At 41.3% G+C, this 21,448-nt stretch overlaps 1 protein-coding gene across 1 annotated transcript; it reads left to right on the forward strand.

The window, feature by feature from the left end:
• The first annotated feature begins 13,457 nt into the window (after nucleotides 1-13,457).
• Nucleotides 13,458-19,539, forward strand: h1m (linker histone H1M). The gene is made up of 5 exons (XM_078536663.1): nucleotides 13,458-13,553; nucleotides 14,575-14,840; nucleotides 16,599-16,713; nucleotides 18,627-18,685; nucleotides 19,191-19,539. Exons 1-5 carry the CDS (start codon nucleotides 13,520-13,522, stop codon nucleotides 19,506-19,508), a joined length of 792 nt encoding a protein of 263 aa, XP_078392789.1. The 5' UTR covers nucleotides 13,458-13,519; the 3' UTR covers nucleotides 19,509-19,539.
• The last annotated feature ends 1,909 nt before the right edge of the window (nucleotides 19,540-21,448 follow it).

The following is a 21,448-nucleotide window of genomic DNA, read 5'->3' on the forward strand; positions in this document are numbered from 1 at the left end:
TTTCTGTGTGTGTGTGTGTGTGTGTGTGTGCGTGTCTGTGTGTGTGCGCATTTGTGTCTGAGTCTGTGCATGTGTGTGTGCATACATATGTGTGCGTTTGTGTCTGTCTGTGTGCCTATGTGCCTATGTGTGTATGCGTGTGTACGTCTGTGTGAGTGAATGTGTGTCTGTGTGCCTATGTCTGTTGTGTGTGTGTCTGTGCATGTGTGCCTGTATGTGTATGTGTGTCTGTGTGCCTGTATGTGTGTCCATGTGCCTATGTCTGTGTGTGTGTGTGTATTTGTGTGTGTTTGTAGTGTGTGTCTGTGCGTGAGTGTCTGTGTGTATGTGTCTGTCTGTTTGTGTGCGTGTGTCTGTGTGTGCGTATTTGTGTGTGTGTGTCTGAGTCTGTGCATCTGCGTGTGTGCATATGTATGTGTGTGTTTGTGTCTGTGTGTGCCTGTGTCTGTGTATGTGTTTGTCTGTGTGTGCGTGTGCGTCTGTTTGTATCTGTGTGCCTATGTCTATGTGTGTGTCTGTGCGCCTGTGTGTGTGTGTCTGTGCACCTGTGTGTGTGTGTGTGTGCATTTCGTGTGTTTGTGTCTGTGTGTGTCTCTGTCTCTCTCTGTTTCAGTCTCTCTTTGTTTGCGTGTCGTTGACTGTCTCTTTCTGTGTGTGCATCTCTCTATTTATCTATGTAGGGTTTTCACTCTGTGTTTTTGTGTGCCTCTTTCTGTATGTTCCTGTCAGTGTTTTTCTCTTTGTGTGTGTTCTCCCTCTCTCTCTCTCTTTGTCTCTCTCTGTCTCTCAGTTTCTCTCTGTGCCTCGATTGGTTTTGTGTATGTCTCTGCCAGTACGTGTACCTCTCTCTCTCTCCATGGACGATTACAATGCAGACATTAACTACTGTAGTATCTCCCAGTGACTGGTGCAGAGTGGCCTGCAGCACCCATTATCTGCCTGAAAGAGGAGTTGCTGTGAATCTGCAGGCTGCAATCTCTAGATTGTGAGGGGAACAGATGACTTGCTGTGTGCTGAGATGTAAGAGCTTGACTTTTGCACTCTTTGGTCTACACCTGTTCAAGCCGAGGGTGACTGTGTTCTTTTCTCTCTCCTAGTTCCGTAACTGCATGATCACCACCCTTTGCTGTGGCAAGAATCCATTCGAAGAGGAAGAGAGTACCTCAGCCAGTGCCAGCAAGACAGAGGCTTCCTCTGTCTCCTCCAGCCAGGTGGCTCCTGCATAAAAGCTCAGCTCGGCAAACTCGAGTGAGCCGGAGGCCGGCACATCACATCTAAGCTGCATTATCCAAACAAACTGACTGTGTTGAGGTTTGAAGGCCCAAGATTTTAAAACTAAAACAAGTCCAAGCATCATAAAATAGTGGAACTTTTCAACTGTGTGGCGACTATTTGAACAGAATGAATCATTCCGTCCTGAGCTTTGTGATAAAACCATGAGTCCGTCAGTAAGGCTCTCAAACTGCCATGTTGTGAGGATATTGTACATGACTACACTCAGAGCAGGTGTCTATAGGACTTCCCATTATTTTTAAAGTTTAAATGCTGTTTTAATTGGCTACATTCCAATGTAACTTCCATCTCCAGGTCTGATCTAGCAGATATAGAACCAGTTAATAAAGAGCACGTTGCAAATGGACTGCCTTCTGGTTTTCATTCTACTCAATCTCCACCTGAATCTCCTTTCAAGAGGTTGCCTTTCCCCCGATGTCGCCTCTCCCGCCTTAACTTTCGTTAAAACCTTTGTCCAAAACTTGGGTGGATGTGGAGAGAGCTTTGACATAACCCATCCCACCCCCCTTCAGAATGTCTGTGGTCTCATAATTGACCACGTCGCTTTATGGATTCCTTCTCATTCTCCGAACTTCATGGGTATTGATACTGCTAGTATGCCTCTGCATTTTCTTCGCTTGCTTCTCTTGAGCTCAATCTCCCATTTAATGCACTCTGCACCCTCATTGTCCTCCTCCTCATAGTCCTTCCTCTCATTGAGGGTTTGATGTGACGTTGCACCAGTTGCTTCTACTGGAAGCTGTCCTTATTGGCTCCTGATAGCTCATGATTGCCCATTCCTCAATGTTGCTTATCCAAGAAACTCTTGGTCTACCTCAGACCCTTTTACTATTGATGTGACCTTCAGGCAGTGTTCTGTCTATATTGTTGAGCTTTATCAGATGGTCAAAATAACTCAGACACCATTGAAAGGCGGAAATTATCATACCTCTTCTGGTTTCATTCTCCCTAGGACTTTCTCAATGTTTACTCCCTCTTTCCAACTTATTCTAGGCTTTCATTAGTATCCTCACGTTTCAAAGGCTTCGAGCCTTTTGATCATTTGATTGCCGACAATCAGGGTTCATGGTCATCGAGAAATGTTGAGCAGACATAACACTTCAGCAAATGTTTTCCCGTGCACTGGCTTGTTCTCCTTATTGTTAGAATTCAATTCATTTTGTTGAAAGTACCTCTTGCTATTTCAATTTGTTACATTTAGCATTTCCTGTCATGAACTGCACAAGGTTACACAAAACTTGTTCTGCATTGGTTCCATCAGTTGAGATGGTCACCTTTGCCTCTGTGGGTTTCTTACTAATAACCATTCTTTTGGTTTTTTAACAATGTTGGTTAAGAATTTATTATGAAAATGAATGTTAAGTTCATCTACCATGCATTCTAAATGCTCTTTACTCTCAGGCATCAACGCTGTCATCTGTGAATTAAGGTTGTTTATGTTTCTATAGCTATCCCTTCAAGGTGTTCAATGCTTCTGAAAATCATTTAAGTATAGAGATAAAACACAGCCCTGATGTAGTCCTCGTTTGATTTCTACCTCACCTGACATTTCCATTCTTATAAAAGTTCTTTGGTTCCAGTACAAATTTCTCACTAGTCTTAGCACTTTCCCATTCATTTCTAGTTCCTTCAGACATTCGACAAGCAACTTTGTGTTTCACTGACCTTTTTTTCAATTTAATTCTTGTTTCTAAGAAAGCTTACTATCAGTCTGATTTTAAGTGCATGGCTCATTAGGCAAACTGTTCTGCAGTGATTCGTCCCCTGGTTTCTTTGGTAGCATAATGAAAATGTCTTTCCTGCTTTGCGATCTCATTTGGCTTTTTCCACTTTCATAATTTCACATTCACCCAAATTGTCAATTTCAGATGGTTCTCCCCCTCTGTTATCAGTACAGTTCACTCATGTATTCACTTTCATCAAATTATATATTCCCATTTCTGTCTCTAATACATTTGCTGTCTCTTTGTTTAGTTTTCAAATTTCTCATCTCTTGTTCTATCAGATGTCTCTTTTGTTCAGTGTTGAGCATCCATCTTGTCTATTGCATCACAATTTCTATTTCACCATGCTTCCTTTGCTATTTTCCTTATTTCTTATCTTATGCTTATCTCTTTGTCAGTTTGGTTTTATTTCATCTTACCTTGTTTTTAAATGTCTTTCTTTCAAGCATCATGTCAAGAACTATTTGAATCATCCACGACTGTTTTACATTTGCAGATTTCGTCACGCTCTCTTTCAATTTCATTCATTGATTCTCATATGGGTATATGGGGGATTCCTATGATGGGACAAGTACCTCTGAGTCACTGTCAACCACACACTCAGCTTTCGAATGTGGATAAGGCTCACTGGCATCCCACCGTGCCCTCAGCTCTCAATTATGCCTACAAATCAGCTGGTAATGCACACAAGCAGGCATACCCTGGGTACCTCACCTCAGCTGATGAGCTAAACTCAGTGAGGGCATCAGCAGCTTCATCTGGTACGGATAGGGGATGAAGTCTGTGACCAGTGGAAAAGGCCGATGATCTTAGCAAGAGGAGAAGTTGGACACCAGCAAGATGTGTGACACATCCAGGGCATCCTCCCAATGAAGCAGACTGAGGCCAGTCACCTCAGAAAAGATCACAATCATAAAGGTTGCAGTCATCCCATGGGTAGCAATGAGACCTAGCCACAAAATTGCTGTTGATTAGAGGGATGATGCTACACTTCCTGCAATGGACTTATCTAAATGCTGCAGGGATACAAGACTTGACTCTATTTTAGGACACCAAATAACAAAAATGCGCATAGCCCAAATCCCAAAGGGAAACTTGAATCTGAGAACAGGCATCTGAAAACACAGGGGAAAGTGTTCAAAATAGCAACATTAAACGTCAGGACTTTATTCAAGTTCAGAAATGGTGACGATGGAAAAAATGAAATGTCAGATATGAACATTGACATTCCTGGTATGAGTGAGATGAGCTGGACTGAAAATGGCCAGATAGCAGAGGAAGATATGATGGTTTATTTGGAAAGTGAGGAGCATTGTTCTGATGTTGGTGCCTTGACGAGAAAGCAGATTACTGATTCAATGATTGATTTCTTGTCAGCCTCCAACAGAAACTTGAATGATGATGAAGGTAAAAGAAAAGCCTCCAATATCAATGTGAGTCAGGTCCATGCTCCAATGCAAGATCGCTCAAAGGTAGAGAAAGGTTCTTTTTTAAAAATTCATTCACAGTATGTGGGCTTCGCTGGCTAGGCCAGCATTTATTGCCCATCCCTAGTTACCCTTGAGAAGGTGGTGGTGAGCTGCCTTCTTGAACCGCTGCAGTCTATTCTAATATCAAAAAGATCTGAAGTACACCAAGTCAGACAAAGTGACAATGATCATGAGTGATTTGAATGTAAAAGTGGGTCAAGAGAAAGCTTGTCCATTCACAGGACAATGTGGCTTAGGTGCAAAACACAGGTGTGGGTTGAAATTAATTGAATTTTGACAAACTAACCATTTCGTAATAGCAAACACTGCTTTTTAGCAACCAAAAAGAGGACTGTATCCACGGAAGCGCCCAGTGGATGGTCATCACGACCAAATAGATGATTGGCTAAACTGACAAAGGTTTAGGAACTGTATACAACAAGTAGCACCCTGTCCAAATGTTGACATTGGACCTGACCACTACAGTCTGTAGCTGTAAAACATAGGAAAAGAAACAAAACCAAATTCAAGGAGTATCATCATTTATATATGCTAAAGACTACAGAAAACAAAGAGAAATTTAAAATTGCAGTTTACAATATGTCTGACATGCTAAGCATCAATGAACCTGTGCAAAGAAGTAAAAGGTAAAGTTGAGAACGAGCAGAAGGAGTTGAAAGGGAGCATCAGAAAAGCTGAAAGGAAAGTCATTCTATATCAGCTGAAGTGCCGTAACCTGCATATGAACATAAGAAAATAAGAACTAGGAGCAGGAGTAGGCAATTCAACCCCTCGAGCCTGCCCCACCATTCATTACGATCATGACTGATCTCATTTCGGCCTCAACTCCAATTTCCCGCTCTCTCCCCAGAACCTTTCAACCTGTTACTAATTAAAAATCTGTCTATCTCCTCCTTAAATTTATTCAGCGTCCCAGCATCCACTACACTCTGAGGTAGTGAATTCCACAGATTCACGACCCTTTGAGAAAAGTAATTCCTCCTCATCTCTGATTTAAATCTACCACCCCTTAGCCTAAAACTATGGCCTCTCGTTCTAGAATGCCCCACAAGGGGAAACATCCGCTCCACGTCTACTTTGTCTATCCCCTTTAGCATCTGATATACCTCAATTAGATCTCCTCTCATCCTTCTAAACTCTAATGAGTATAGGCCTAAACTGCTCAATCTCTCCTCATAAGACAAGCCCCGCGTCTCTGGAATCAATCTAGTGAACCTCCTTTGAACCACCTCCAATGCAACTACATCCTTCTTCAAGTAAGGGGACCAAAACTGTGCACAGTACTCCAGGTGCGGTCTCACCAATGCCTTGTACAGTTGCAACAACACTTCCCTATTTTTATACTCTATTCCTTTAGCAATAAATGCCAAGATTCCATTTGCCTTCCTTATTACCTGCTGTACCTGCATACTAACTTTCAGCGATTCATGCACGAGGACACCCAGATCCCTCTTCACTGAAGCATTCTGAAGTTTCTCTCCATTTAAATAATGTTCCTTTTTATTCTTCCGACCAAAATGGATAACCTCACACTTATCCACGTTAAACTCCATCTGCTAAATTTTGGCCCATTCACCTAACCTGTCCATATCCATTTGTAAATTTCTTATTTCTTCATTACAACTTACTTTCCCATTTATTTTGGTGTCATCTGCAAATTTAGCTATAGTACCTTCTATCCCTGAATCCAAGTCATTAATATAGATTGTAATTAGTTGGGGCCCAAGGACTGAACCCTGTGGCACCCCACTAGTTACAGCTTGCCATCCAGAAAAAGACCCATTTATCCCGACTCTCTGCTTTCTGTTGGTTAGCCAATCCTCTATCCAAGCTAATATATTACCCCTAACTCCATGTGATCTTATCTTGTGTATTAATCTTTTGTGCGGCACCTTATCAAAGGCCTTCTGGAAGTCCAGATATACTACATCTACAGGATCCCCATTATCCACTTTGCTTGTCACATCTTCAAAGAACTCTAGAAAATTAGTCAAACACGATTTACTCTTCATAAAACCGTGCTGACTCTGATGGATTGCATTTTGACTTTCCAAATGCCCCATTACTACTTCCTTAATAATGGATTCCAACAATTTCCCAACGACAGATGTTAAACTAACTGGTCTATAGCTTCCTACTTTCTGCTCCTCTCCTTTTTGAATAAGGCGTCATATTACCATTTTTCCAATCCACTGGAACCTTTCCAGAATCCAGGGAATTTTGGAATATTATTACTTATGCATCCACTATCTCTGCTGTCACTTCCTTTAAGACCCTGGGATATAGGGCATCAGGTCCTGGGGACTTGTCACCCTTTAATCCCAATAGTTTGCTCAGTAATTTTTCTCGAGTGATGGTGATTGTTCTAAGTTCTTCCTTCTCTATATCCTCTGCACTACCTGTTACTATTGGGGTGGTACTAGTGTCTTCCACTGTGAAAACTGAGGCAAAATATTGATTAAGCATCTTTGCCATTTCTGCATTCCCCACTATTAACCCCCCAGTCTCATCCTCCAAGGGACCAACATTCATTTTAGCTACTCTCTTTCCTTTTGTATACTTGTAGAAGCTTTTGCTATCAGTTCTTACATTTTGTGCCAGTTTTCTTTCATAGTTTACCTTTGCTCTTTTTATTATTTTTTTAGTAACCCTTTGTTGATTTTTAAAAGTTTCCCAATCTTCCAGCCTGCCACTGACCTTTGCAATTTGGCATGCCTTAGTTTTTGCCTTTGTTATCTTTAACTTCCTTGCTTAGCCATGGATGCTTTTTCCCCCTCTCACCATCTTTCTTCCTCATTGGGATATATTTTACTTGGGAGGAATTGAATATCTCCTTAAATATCTGCCACTGTTCATCAATTGTCCTACCTGGTAGTCTTCCCGCACAGTCCACTAGGGCCAAATCTGCCCTCATACCCATGTAGTCACCTTTGTTTAATTCCAGAACACTAGTGTGGGACTCAAGTTTCTCGCTTAGCAGGACTAAGGACTAAATGTTGGAAAGTGGGATTAGGCTAGGCGGCTTGTTTTTCAGCCGGCACAGATATATTCTGTGCTATAAACTTTCCATGATTCTATCGTCACTAGTTTGAAATCAAATAGTTGGTTGGTAGTGCAGTATTGTTGAAAAAAGAGACATGTCAAACTTTTTGTCTCGCAGTCATCAGGATACTTTGCAAGGTTACCAATATAAGGGGGAAAACAACAATTTATACTGAATGTGAAGAGAGTGCTGATTGGTTGAGGTGTTGCCATGGAGACTTGTGTAAGAGCGATTAGCTACCGCATGATATATATGACAGGGTTCGTCCTCACCGCTATGTTTGCGTATGTATGGGCTTCCCAAGACACACAGAGCGTAAAGGGATGTCACTTCTATCTTATCTGTGACCGGTTCTGCACAACATGAATTGGCCAAATGGTTGGGAGAATTGTTACAACCAGTTTTGACCAAGTTTTCCACACACAGAGTGAAGGATTCCTTCACATTTGCAAAGGCCACACAGGACTTGCATATTGATAGCAATGCTGTGTCCATGTGCTCATTTGACATTGTTAGCCTATTCACCATTGTTCTACTTAAGAAAGCCATAGATATTTGTGCTGCAGCACTATATCATGGTGATCTAGACCTGCCACCATTATGTGAATCAACATTCATTAAACTTATGAACTTGGCAACTCGCGCAGTTGAGTTCAGTTTTAATGACACCGTGTATGCCCAAATAGATGGTTTTGCCGTGAGATCCCCTCCAGGCCCAGCTCTCGCAAACATCTTTGCTGGGTTCCATGAGAAACGAGTTTTCAATGGAATGACACTTAACCTCCTGCCCCTCGCACATTTCCGACATGTGGATGATATGTTTGCTATATTTAACTTTGCAGCTGCATGTAACAATTTGCTTACATGTCTTAATGAGCTCCATCCTACGCTCAAATTCACCTTTGAAATGGAGCAGTCAAATGAACTCCCTTGACGTACTAGTTGAGAAATCTGCCAGGGGATTCTCTACCACGGTCTACCTCAAGCCCACCTTCACTGGTCAATAAATGCGTTGGGATTCTTACAGTTCCACACACTATAAGATTGCTCTTATCGGCAACCTTGTAAATAGGGTCTGAGCCATTTGCTCCCCATCCAAGCTTGATGCTGAAATAGGGCACATCAAAGGCACCTTGCAGGATAATGACTACCCTGATCAGATCACTTCGTGCTGTATATCACGCAAATTCATGAACAGGCCTAAGGCCATCACTTTCAGCCCTGAAAAGTGCCCAGTCTACCTCAGATTACCACGGAAGGGTAAGGTATCTCAAAACTTTGAGCAACAGGTGAAGCTCGCTGTTTCATGCTGCTACTACACTGTAGCAACACGAGTGGTATTCGCCACTAACAGGATGCTGCCATCAAGCCCAAAAGACGTTCTCCCTATCACAGAAATGAGTAATGTGGTATATGAATTTCAGTGCCAGTGTGATGCTAGGTATATAGCTGTACGTCGGAAGGACTGTCGGATCGTATCAAACAGCGTGTCCTAGCCGGCAGTTCGCAACGGCAGAGTACAGACCATACCCAACCAGCCCGTGCTTGCAAAGTTCAAAACAGTGTCCAACATTAGAAGTGATTCCGCGATTGGACAACATTTGCTAAATAATCCTCAATGTGCTAAGAATTATGCTGACAGCCAATTTAAGATTATCAGTCAGTCTCTCAATGTGGCGCATTTGTGTGTACTGGAAACTACATATACATACAGGGCCCTGTTCTTTGTAGACAGAAAGAGCATGTACACACATTGCGCCTGTTACAGCTATACAAAATAAGTGACAGCCATTCGCTGGTTCATTCCTCAGGGCAATGCCTTGACCAATCAGGGTCAAACTGCCTGGTTTAAATTTCAAACAATGCTTGGCAGTTAACTGTTAGTCACCATCACTGGTGCATTCTCCATGGCAACACCTCTACCAATTAGAGTCCACTTGCCAACCAATCAGCATTCTCTTCACGTAGAGTATAAATTGTTGTTTCCCCCTTATATTGGTATTCTCGCGAAGTGTCCTGATGAGTGCAAGACAAAAGCCTTCAACATGTCTCTTTTCTCAGCAATACTAGTTTGAAATCATCGTCTCCTATCCTGACATATCCTCCCTCAGTTTATCTTTCCTTCCATAGTTTTCAGATTTTTAGTAATCAGAAATCTGCACATCATCCAACTTGTACCTGCCTGATTTAGCTCTAAGCTATATGCTTTCCTTCATGTTCTGCTTCAGCACTGGCTCATGCTTTTCTCAAATAAAGATTCCATGGAAAAATATCATGAAGCAAGGAATCTTTATAAATCTAAACTTTTATTATGCAGCTATATTGATAACAATGCGATTCAAGATTGCTCTGAAGTTTCCCTCTGTTTCACGTGTCTTGGTATTTGACCTCACCCAATATCACCTTTAGTTTTTCTGAGTAGGTAATTAGCCTAAGCCCACAAAGGAACATTGTCTCCCTCTCTACTATTACTTATACACAGCTTGAGGAGCAACACTCGGCCAGCATGGGGACAGGTGAGGAGGTAGGCCTCAATGAATTACTGCAGCTGGCACAGCAATTGAATCCATGCTATTGGCATCATTCTGCATCACACTCTAGCCATTTAGCCAACTGAGCTGACCGAACCCCACTTTTTCAGAATAGGGTATCAGCACGCTGGTGCCATTCTGGGTCTCCACAGGAGTCTCAGGAGCACAAAACGATTGGCTACTGCCATCTGTCTTTACTTCCTGATTTCTCTCATTGGCAGTCCATCAAAAGCTCACTGGAACAAGCCACAAAATGCACTGACTGCTGGAGAAGGTCAGAGGCTGGGAATTCCCCAGTGACTGACCCATCGCCCGATTCTCCAAAGCCTCAACACCACGAGACAAAGTCAGGATTGTGGTGGAAGGTTCTCCGTTTGCTAAAGAGCTGCTCCAATAACACTTGAGAAAGGTGATGCCATCCACCTCCAGCACTGGTGCATATGGTGGCAGTCATACCAGCTACAAATGCTGCAGACTTGCAGTGAGTGGATGTCTATCCGGGTGCTCTTTAAATATGGTGCCAGGACCTTTGACCCCATGAGGTAAGGGTGGGGACACAGAATTCCTGCCTGGCCCCACTACAAGATTCACCTAGCACCTCGCACAGGCATATCTAATGAGCTGCCCAGCACAAGATCACACGAGGCTAGCCGTCCCACCGCCGAGCGGCAATCGCTTTCATTTCCGATCCTGCCACCAAATTATATTCCAGAACAGGAGATGTCACCCGCAGAGTGGGACAGGAAGGGGCAGAGAGCTAAACAGTAACTATGCATCAGTGAATAAGTCCATGCTGGGAATTGGAGTAAAATAATGAAATTAAAGGCTCTTTATCTGAATGCATGTTGCATCCGCAATAAGATAAATGAACTAGTGACACAGGGAGAGATAAATGATTTTGATCTAATCACCATGACAGCGACAGGTTTTGGGAAGTAAATATTCCAGGGTACACAATATTTCAGAAAGACAGGCAGACTGGCAAACGAGGAGGGGCTACCCCTGATCACAAAGGTTCACATAAGGACAGTAGCGAGAAAGGACCTTGGTTAAGAAGATCATGAAGTAGATAGAATCAGGGTGAGTGGAAATTAGGAATAGCAGGAATTAGGAAATGCCGGTAGAGTAGTTTATAGGCCCCCTAACAGTAGCTATAACATTGGACAGAGCATTGAACAAGAAATTATTGGAGCATATAACAAAGGCAATGTAATAATTGTGGGAGAAGATGAGCTTGTTGAATATTTTTGTGACAGTTTCCTGGAACAATATGTTGTGGAACCATCTATTTTAAAACTATTTTAGATCTAATATTGTGTAATGGGGCAGGGTCAATCAATAATCTCCAAGTAAATGATCCACTGGGAATTAGTGATCATAAACTAATTGAATTCCATATTCAGGTTGAAAGCAATATATTCCAACCACAAACAAAAATCTTAAGATTAAACAAAGTCAATTATGTAGGTGTGAGGAGAGAACTAACTAAGGTTGTTTGGGTAAATAGGCTAAAAGGTATGGCTGTCAATAAATATTTGGAAACGATTGAAGAAACAACTTAAAATATTCAACAAAAATCCATTGCATTGAAAAACAAAAGTTCAGCGAGAAATATCCATCCATGTCTTCCTCAGGAGGTTAAGGATAGCACTAAATTAAAAGAAGAGGCTTACAATGTTGCAAAGAATAATAATAAATCTGAGGATTGGGAGTGGTTTAAAAACCAGCAATGGGTCACCATAAAGTTAATAAAGAGAGAAAAAATAGAAGACAAGAGCAAACCACCCAAGAACATAAAAATAGAATGTAAGAACTTTTACAGGTTTATAAAAAGGAAGTGAATGGCTAAAGCAACAATTGGTCCCTTAAAAGCAGAGACAGGAGAAATTACCATGGGGAATAAGGAAATGGCAGAGACATCGAACAAATATTTTGTGTTTGTCTGCACAATAGAAGACATAAGTTGCATAACAGAAATAGAAGGTAACATAGGGGCTAAAAAGAGTGAGGAAATTAATATCAGCAAAGAAAAAGTACTGGAGAAACTTAAGGGGCTAAAATCTGACAAATGAACGTCAGGTTCATGTTAGATGAACTCAGAGAGTACTGTATCGAAGTTCGCTGATGATACAAAGCTAGATGGGAAGGTAAGCTGTGAGGAGCACACAGAGAAGCTGCAAAGAGATACAGACAGGTTAAGTGAGTGGGCAATAAAATGACAATGCAGTATAATGTGGTGAAGTGTGATACTATTCACTTTGGTTATAAGAATAGTAAAGCAGAATATTTTTTGAAAGGTGTGAAACTTGTAAATGTTGCTGTTCAGAGAGACTTGGGTGTACTCGTACAGGGAACACAGAAAGTTAACATGCAGGTACAGCAAGTGAATAGGAAAGCAAATGGCATGTTAGCCTTTATTGCAAGGGGATTGGAGTACAGGAATAAAGAAGTCTTGCTACAATTGTACAGGGATTTGGTGAGACCACACCTGGAATACTGTGTGCAGTTTTGGTCTCCATATTTAATGAAGGATATACTTGCATTGGAGGCGGACAGTGAAGGCTCACTAGATTGGTCCCTGGAATGAGGGGGTTGTCCTATGATGAGAGGCTAGGTAAACTAGTCTATATTCTCTGGAGTTTAGAAGAATGAGAGGTGATCTCATTGAAACCTATAAGATTCTGAAGGGGCTTGACAGGGTAGACATCACAAAAGCAGATTATCTAGTCATGATTACACTGCTGTTTTTGGAAGTTTTCCATGTGCAAATTGGTTGCCTTATTTCCTGTGTTGAAACAGGGACTGTACTTCATTGGTCGTAAAGCATTTTGGGACATTCTGTAGTCAGTGAAAAGTGTGATATATAAGCAACTCTTTTTTAACCTGTGTTTAAATTCAGCCCTTTTAATCTTGATCTTATTTTAATAATACCTAACCCTAACATACAGTGCCCAGGGGTATGGAGGCATACTGTTACAGGTGGGCACCACAGGGCATACAGTGTCTAATCAACACCAATAATAATGCTGTGATTTAAGTCATGGGTTTATTTTGTTTAGTTTAATTGGGTTTTAGGTTAATTAAATTAGTGATGTCTCTTCAAATTGAGCTTATTTTTATTGAGGTTAAGTCCCTATTTACAATAGACCCCTGTCAGCACCTAGTAATCCATCCCAACTTGATTTCTCCCTTGTTTTTGTTAATTTAGTTTATTGTTTTGACTCGAAAAGAAATAATCCATCCCAAAACAGCAAACTTGAAGGTAGACTGAAGGAGGGACTTCTACAAGCCAATCAGGAGCTCCCCCTAGTTGAGTCACTGACTATATATACAGCCTCCAACAGTAGGCCCATTTACACTGTTTTGTTCAAAATGCCTTCAAAGAAAGTATCAGCGGTTACTAAAGTGACTATTTCCACAACAGTTGGTGAAAGGGTTATGCCTTCAAAGAATCAGCACCGACCTCTTCAAGGTAGGGACAGAGCAGGAGTTTTGATACTCCCACTTTATCCTGCTTGGATATCAGCTGGTTTCTCTTGAGTAAAGGTCCCAGAATTGCAGCTATGCAGAACTGCTGTACTTCACCTTCAGACTGAAGCATTCTTCCCGTGAGTCCAAGTGTTTCTATAAGCTGGGTCCTAGTTTTCTTCAACTGGGACAGTGTGTGCTGGCTTCAAACTCCTCTAGTTGGATTCATGGTTTATTTAGAATTTTTGTACTTCCGAATGAGCTGCTGGATCCTGTCTTTCTGGTGTTAATTATCTAATTGAATTGCTTTTCTTTCTTTAGTAATTAAGATGTCTAAATTACTTGTGGAGAGCAGGGTCTTGATGCAGGTGAACTATTTATTTTTTAAAAAAATACTTTTTCTGTTTATTACTTGGGCCCCTTTTAACTTTCCCTCAACAAGTCTGTTTTTCCTAACTTTGTAGCTCCAGTGCTGGTAAGTGACCCTGTTTGTTTAACATCATTCCAGCACTTGTAACAACTTCCCAACACCTTTCATTGCCTCTGCTATTACCAATTTGATTTTGAACTTAGTTGCAGTTAGGTTAAAATGGTGTTGCTCTCTAACAAAATGGAACATGCTTCAGTGTGTTTTTGAAGTTACTTTATATTGAAGTGTTCTCAGTTGTGATTTGCTCCTTGTTGTGTGAAGGCCCAGAACTTCCTGCTCCTTTTTGGAGATGGTTTGGATTTGATTTTGGGGGTCATGGCAGGTAAGTTTTATACTAAAGCACTTGTTAACAACTTGATGTAAAGGGGAGTCCTTGGGATCTTGCCAAAATCTAGTGGTTAATCATCTCACCTGATTCCCAGACTTTACAGTTGTGCTTCCACTATTCTTTCTCCAAATAAATGGACATCCAATGCCACAATGGCCCATCTGTCTGTGTTCCCTGAGATTCTGGAATTGTCTCTGAATCTAAGTGGAACTAATTAACCAATACCAGATCTTGTCAAACTAATGGCTGATTTAATCTCCATTACAGGTGTGAGCAGGCGAACCAGCACGATGTTGATCCTTTACAAACGCCCTCCTGTGTTAAAAATGGTGCTTAATGCCTTGAAGAGAAGTAAAGATCGGAAAGGTATAACAGTGCCAGCTATAAGGAACTATATTCTGTCAACCTACCCCACAGTCAACCCACTCTACTTGAAGACCAGTCTCAAGAGAGCCCTTTCTATAGGCCTTGAGAAGGGCATTCTAGTCAGGCCTGCAAACTCCAAAGCAACTGGGGCAACAGGAAGATTCAAAGTGAGCATGTAATTCTCTAACTGGGAACTCTAGTTTAAATATTTCAGAAATAAAGTAGGGGAACTGAAGTATCAAGCGCTGGCATTTGGCAGCTGCTAGACATTAGAGTCTATTGAGGAAACTCCTTCATTCAATTGTGTGCTTATCTTCCAGGTGATATGATGTTACCAAGGATATCACCAGCAGCCATGAGCTGGTAATAGTAGTGACTGAGAATCTCAGCCTCCTGCCTGGTCTCTTCAAAAGTAAGATGCTTGATGTAAAGCTGTCAATTGGGAACAAGATGGGGTCTCAGCCTTTTTAGTTTAAAACAAGATGAGCATAATCGTGTACAGACCATTTGGGGACTGAGCATTCAACATTTTGTGTGGTTTACACACTTACTCCTTTGCAAAGTGACAGAGGTTTAATGTGTGCCATCAGTGAAACTCTCCACTCTGCCTAATTAAGGAGGCAGAAGGAACTTAAACAGGCCTGGAGTTTGTATATAGCTGTGTATTGTAAATATTGATTTTGATCTCTGTACAACTGCCTCATCAAATTGGGTTTGAGATAGAGGATATACCTCCTATACTGCACCTTTTAAATGTATAACATTTGAATGGATATTAATCCATTGTTTTAAAAGCAGAATTTTAAATTTCTTGACCAACTAGGTTTCTGACCTTCATTTATCAGCTCATTGACTTACAGGATTTCCAGAACAGATTCTGCAATGTATAATCAAAACATTAAATTGGGAAGGGAGTGTGTATTAAACTAATATACACTAATCTGTAAACTTTCAAATGTTCAGCTGGTTTTACACTAGAGGAAGACTGGGACCCAGTCCTGTTCTGGGCACAGAACTGAACTGACACTTTACACCAGGTGCCTCATCTTTTGAAGAGGTCAGGCCGGAGACAGATTCTCAGTCACTCCAATCCTTGCTCAATGGGTGTAATGTTCCCTCACCTTGACAGATAGATACAATTGACAACTTTGAAACCTAATGGGAGGTTCTCTGTCTAGCAGCTACAAATGACCAGTACTTGATACTTTACCACAATTTCCCCCACAGTGACTTCTTGTGACTTGTGGAATGGGATGAGAATTCCCTGGAGTGATTTTTAACTGTGGTTAAATGAACCTCCATGTCATAGTTAATGGTCTAAAATAGTTAACATTGAGCCTAAACAGGTCTATTATGTAACACCTTTTATATAGTACCTGTATTGATTAACCCCTGAGTTTTCTAACCTTTGTTGCATTTGGCAGTGCAGTGACCTGGCCCCTGCACACCCTCAGAGGTGGGTGATGCATCAGTGAGCTGTGCAGAGGTGGCAATGAGTTTGCTGCAAACAGCAATCTGCCTGTCATCTCTTGCTCCTTGAGCTGTGGGTTGGCCATCTTGGTTATGCTGGAACTTTAGCCAACAACAACCATATTTTAACTTTTTTTTTCTCTATAACATTATGAAGTTGAGACGTGCCAGGTTGACTACTTTTTAAAAAAGTTAGACAATGGAAAGCCCAACAGCATGTTCAATACCGGCAATAAATGTTCATGAGGCCAGCAACACTGTCTGCTCCACCCCACCAAAAGATTAGCGTTGCCTTTAGATTAGACTTTTCAGCTCCAATTCAAATGTATAACTTGCAAAAACCCAGCTCATTGGAGCCAATGGGCCAAATGGTCCTGCTCTTACTCCATTTCCTATTTTTGTATCCAAAATTCTAAATGTTTTATCCTGTGAGTTGATTTCTGCTTTTCTCTCAGCTTCCAGCTAAAAGTGCTGTGAAGAAAAACAATGAAAACGTTGATCCAAACAGTGAATCTACCAAAGTAAATGTGAAGACCAAAGCGAAGAAACCTGAAGCTGATAAAAAATCAGGTGACTATATATTTCCATATTTTCCTGCTGAACTGTGAAGCCCATTCCATCCCCTAGTGTCCAATGTTTCTTCTGCCTAGTCATCTTTCATTCATTGGTCTAGGTTTATGGAGGATGGATGTGCTAGTATGGAGTGGTGCTTAACTGTGCTCACTACATGTGATCCATGTGTGGACTGACTAAACACAACCCTGTTCAGATGCCATGTTACAATTGCTTCTTGCCTCAATGGCACTAGGATCATGTCTGCCCATCACTCAACCCAGTGAGTTGATAACTGTAAAACTATAAATGGCATTTCTATTTGATAGTCTACAATCCACACTGACTCAACCTATAATTACTGCACAATAGGAATCCATTGCACCTGGAATCTAATCTCATTGCCCTGTAGTCGTCTGATGGGCCTCTATCTTATCTTAAAATGTGTTTTCTCCACCACTCCTTCAGAATTCCAAGGCCTTTGCCTTGGTTTTCATGTCAAAGAAACCTTTCAATTTATGCATTTCTCTAATTCCTTGTTGCTCTGAATTTTAAATTGATCCTTTTTGTCCTCTTCCAACTGGAGGACAGTACCTTCACTCTTAACTTAGAAACCTCCTTAAAGCTTCTGCTTTGGGAATGGTTCCAGTGTCTCAGTTCCCCATCACTGGTGACTGTACACTGAACATTCTTTGGTGTTGATGTTCAATGTACAGTTCTGAGCTCACCAAAAAGCATAAACATTAATTACACTATAATCCCAGTTTCAATCAATATAGATGTCTCCATCATACCTTGAATGGTCTATAGGAGCAGGAAATTCTCAAGCTAATTTTGGCTGTTTTTCAATTGGCATTTAAATATTTAACACCACTCTTTTTTAATAACTAAATTACAAGCTGTAGTGATCTCCACTAATTCCCTCCTTCCCCATTCAACAAATTCTTTAAGGATTGTCTTGAATCAGATTTCTCAATTGGTTTTAACTAAATAGGCCTACGTAAAACTTGGTTAGATAGTTCCTTGAAGTTTCAGTATAACATGGAATTGTTTCCACAGCTTGCTTGCCATGTGAAGAAAGATGGGACACCCTGGCCAGATCTTCTCTTCCCCTCCCCATCCAAGTTCTATTCCAAATGCTGATCTCATATATCTACAGATGTTAGTTTGCAGTGACTGGGACTCCAGTATTTCTTTTGTAGCTCTCCAAAAGCCATATGTACATGCCATGTCTTCACATGGTAAGTGAGAAACTTGTGGGGAGGTGGTGGTGTAGTGGCTTTGTCCCTGGACTGGTAATCCAGAGCAATGCTTGGGCACCTATGTTCAAATCCCACTACAGAGACTTTTATTGAATTCAAAATCCAATGATCATGAAACTGTTGTCTATTTTTTTGGTTAAAAACCCACCTGGTTCACTAATTTCCTTTTGGGGAAGGAAATCTGCCATCTTACTTGGTGATTCCAGACCCACAGCCATGTGGTTGGCTCTCCTTGCCTTCTGAACAAGAGCAATTAGGGATGGACAATAAATGTTGGCCAAGCCAGTGATTCTCTCATCCCATGAATGAATAAAAAGCTGTAATAAGACCAAGCTCCAGTCCTGAAATTCCACAATACCAAGGGGACTTGTCCTTTTATTTTGGTTAGTTAACATTGTTCTTCAATTACTGAATTACAGATATTCAGTTTAGGGGACAGTTAATGTTACTCTAGCAGCTGTGCTGTAAGAGTTTGAACTTTTTGATTTATTGTGCCAGTATCAAGTACATCTGTCTAAATCTGTATTAGTTAACCTCTTCATGTGAAGCCTCTACCCATTGCCTGGTTCACTTAGACATCAACTCCAACCATGAGTCAAACATGGCCCAATGTAACATGTCACTAAAGGAAGCTTCAAAGCAGCTTTATAAAATCTGTTCTCTCTGCAGATACATCAAAGACAAAATCAGCAGATCCTTCAAAAGGAAAGGGAGAGAAATCTGGGAAGGTGAGGGTGTTGACTTTCAAATTCTGTGGGCTTTCTCTAATGGTGGGTGTTTATCTCTGCACTGAAACTTTGTCAGCTTCGGGGTTAGAGGGAAGAGGTCCAGGGTTCCTGTTTAACTTAACCCCCATTTCCTGCCCCCCAACCCCAACATGAGACTTGACCCTCTAAATTCTCCAGTCATAGCTTCTCAAGCTTTGAGATGAGACCAACTAAAAATTATTTTTTTACAGTGGCTGTAAAACAATGAACTAAGTTTGTAGTTTAAGAAACAATCCACTTTGGAAGAACAGGCTAGGAAGGCTACTGACCTTTTTATAGGTAAAAGGATGGTGTTAAATCACATGTGACTTGTGCTTAGCATATTGGGTTAAAGTGAAAATTTGTCATTCTTTGGGTGACTTCAGTAGTGAAAAGTATTTTTGTCTTTTTGTAGGTATCAGTGGAGTGGGTTAGGAGTAACTAACTGCCAAGAGTGGCAAAATATCAAAACTACATTCTTTCCTAGGTTAAGAAGCTTGGGCAGCCTTCAGCCCCTAGGACAACATGGAGCACCAAGAGCAAAGATGTTAAAGAGGAGCAAGATTCCCTTCCAAAAGGCTTGCCAAATAAGAAGGCTTCAAAACAGTTAACTCCATGTGACACTGTAGTGAAACGAGGCCCCAGAAGCCAAGGGAAGAAGGAAGAACACAAGGTGAAAGAGGCCTCCTCAGAGCCTCTACCATCCAGCAGTAAAACTGAGCCTGGGCCTAGAGTGAAAGCAGTGACTGAAGGCCAGGCCAAGAAAGCTGAAAGTAAGACCAAAGAGAAAAGTGTAAAAAGATGATTGACTGAAGTGCTGATCTCCACTCTAAACTTTTGAGCAAGAAGAAAGTATTCCAATAATAGAATTGCATCTTAACTTTATTTTGTAAATTCTTCAATAAAAGTTTGATTAAATATGTTGAGACCTCTGGATCAAATGGTAAAAGTTTCCTAGCATTTCATTTTTTTCAAAACAAGTTAACCTGATGGCCTAGGTAAGTAATTCCCTTTTGTCTAGATTAACAGCAGTGATGGAGGTTTATCAGGGCAACCTCCTGCTTACTTGCAGGTAATGTGCCAATTCTGTCCTTGGATACATTCTAACTTCTCTGAATGTTGAAGGACAAGAAATTTTCCCCTCTTGTTTTCCTTGCCAGCCTTTGGTATCACCAGCACTAAAACGAATATGCAATTCTGCTTTTATTCTATTTTTGGCATTTCACATCTGTCAGTCATTTCTCAAACTCTCAGATTTAGCTAAACACTGGCTCTCCTAGTGCCTACAGCCTCACATGTTGGTGCTTGGTTTAGAAAATGGCAGCCAGTAGATGCCAAAGTCACCCAGATCCCGAGGGCATCATTAGTTGCTGGTACCAGGTTCTGTCCTATTCATATTAGCCCATATTATTCCAAATGGCATTTTTTGTACTAGATTATTCTCTGTTGGCAGACTGGCCTGTAGATGTTCCATTTATCTCCCATTCTTTTGGACAAGAGTATAACATTTGCCATCTTCCAGCATAAGCCCATGTCCAGGGGCATTAGAAGATTATGGCTACAGCCTCTCTAATTTCCACCCTTGCTTCTCTCAGTAACCTAGGTTCATCTCATCCAGACAAGGTGACTTTTACTTTTAAGAATTGCTAACCTTATCTATTTTTGCCCTAACTAATAACAGCTACCTCCCAGCAGTGTCCTCTTCCCAGCGAAGTATCAATGTTTTTCTTTCATGGAGTGTACGCATCACTGACCAGGCTGGTATGTCATTGGATATAATTGCCCATCCCTAATTGCCCTTGAACTGAGTGCCTTACTTAGGCAGCTAAGAATCAACTACAATGGTGTGATCTAGAGTCAAATGTAGGCCAGACCCAGGTAAAGACAGTGGATTTCCTTTCCTAAAGGACATAGTGAACCAGGTAATAATGGTGTTACTACCTTTTTCCATATTTAATTAAATTTGTATTCCACCAGCTACCACCCAGAATGGAAAAAACAGTAAAAGCTGGGAAATGAGTACTGATCTGAGCTGTTTTCTTCTAGCTATAAGCCTGGGCCTCTGGATTTCGTATCTAATGACATTACCACTGCACTGCCACCTTCCCATCCACCCTTAAACCATTCTCTTCACCTCCAAGAATCTTTTTCATAAACATAACACCTCTCCATTTATAAACTAGTTCCCCTGCATGTTGGGCACTAGTCTCTTCCATACTTTTTGCCTCTCTGCTGATGTGGCTTGTTCCACTATTGAATTACCAACTGAATATTATCCTAAGTCTGATTTTCATTTGAACTATTTCTTTAACCATCCAGGGACCTAGCTCCCAATTTGTTCCCCCTTATTCATGGGATGTGGGTGTTACTGGCTGGGCCAGCTTTTATTGCCCATCCCTAATTGCCCTTGAGAAGGTGGTGGTGAGCTGCTGCAGTCCCTGTGGTGTAGGTACATCCACAGTGCTGTTGGGGAGGATTTTGACCCAGCGCCAGCGAAAGAACAGTGATAAATTTCCAAATCAGGATGGTGAGTGGTTTGGAGGGAAACTTCCAGGTGGTGATGTTCCCATCTATCTGCTGCCCTTGTCCTTCTCGAAGCTAGTGGTCGTGGGTTTGGCAGGTGCTGTCTGAGGAACCTTGGTGAATTCCTACAGTGCATCTTGTAGATGGTACACATTACTGTCAGTGGTGGAGGGAGTGAATGTTTGTGGATGTGGTGCCAATCAAGCGGGCTACTTTGTCCTG

This window comes from Cetorhinus maximus, unplaced genomic scaffold, assembly GCF_964194155.1.
Source record: "Cetorhinus maximus unplaced genomic scaffold, sCetMax3.hap1.1 HAP1_SCAFFOLD_1397, whole genome shotgun sequence".
Lineage (NCBI taxonomy): Eukaryota > Metazoa > Chordata > Chondrichthyes > Lamniformes > Cetorhinidae > Cetorhinus > Cetorhinus maximus.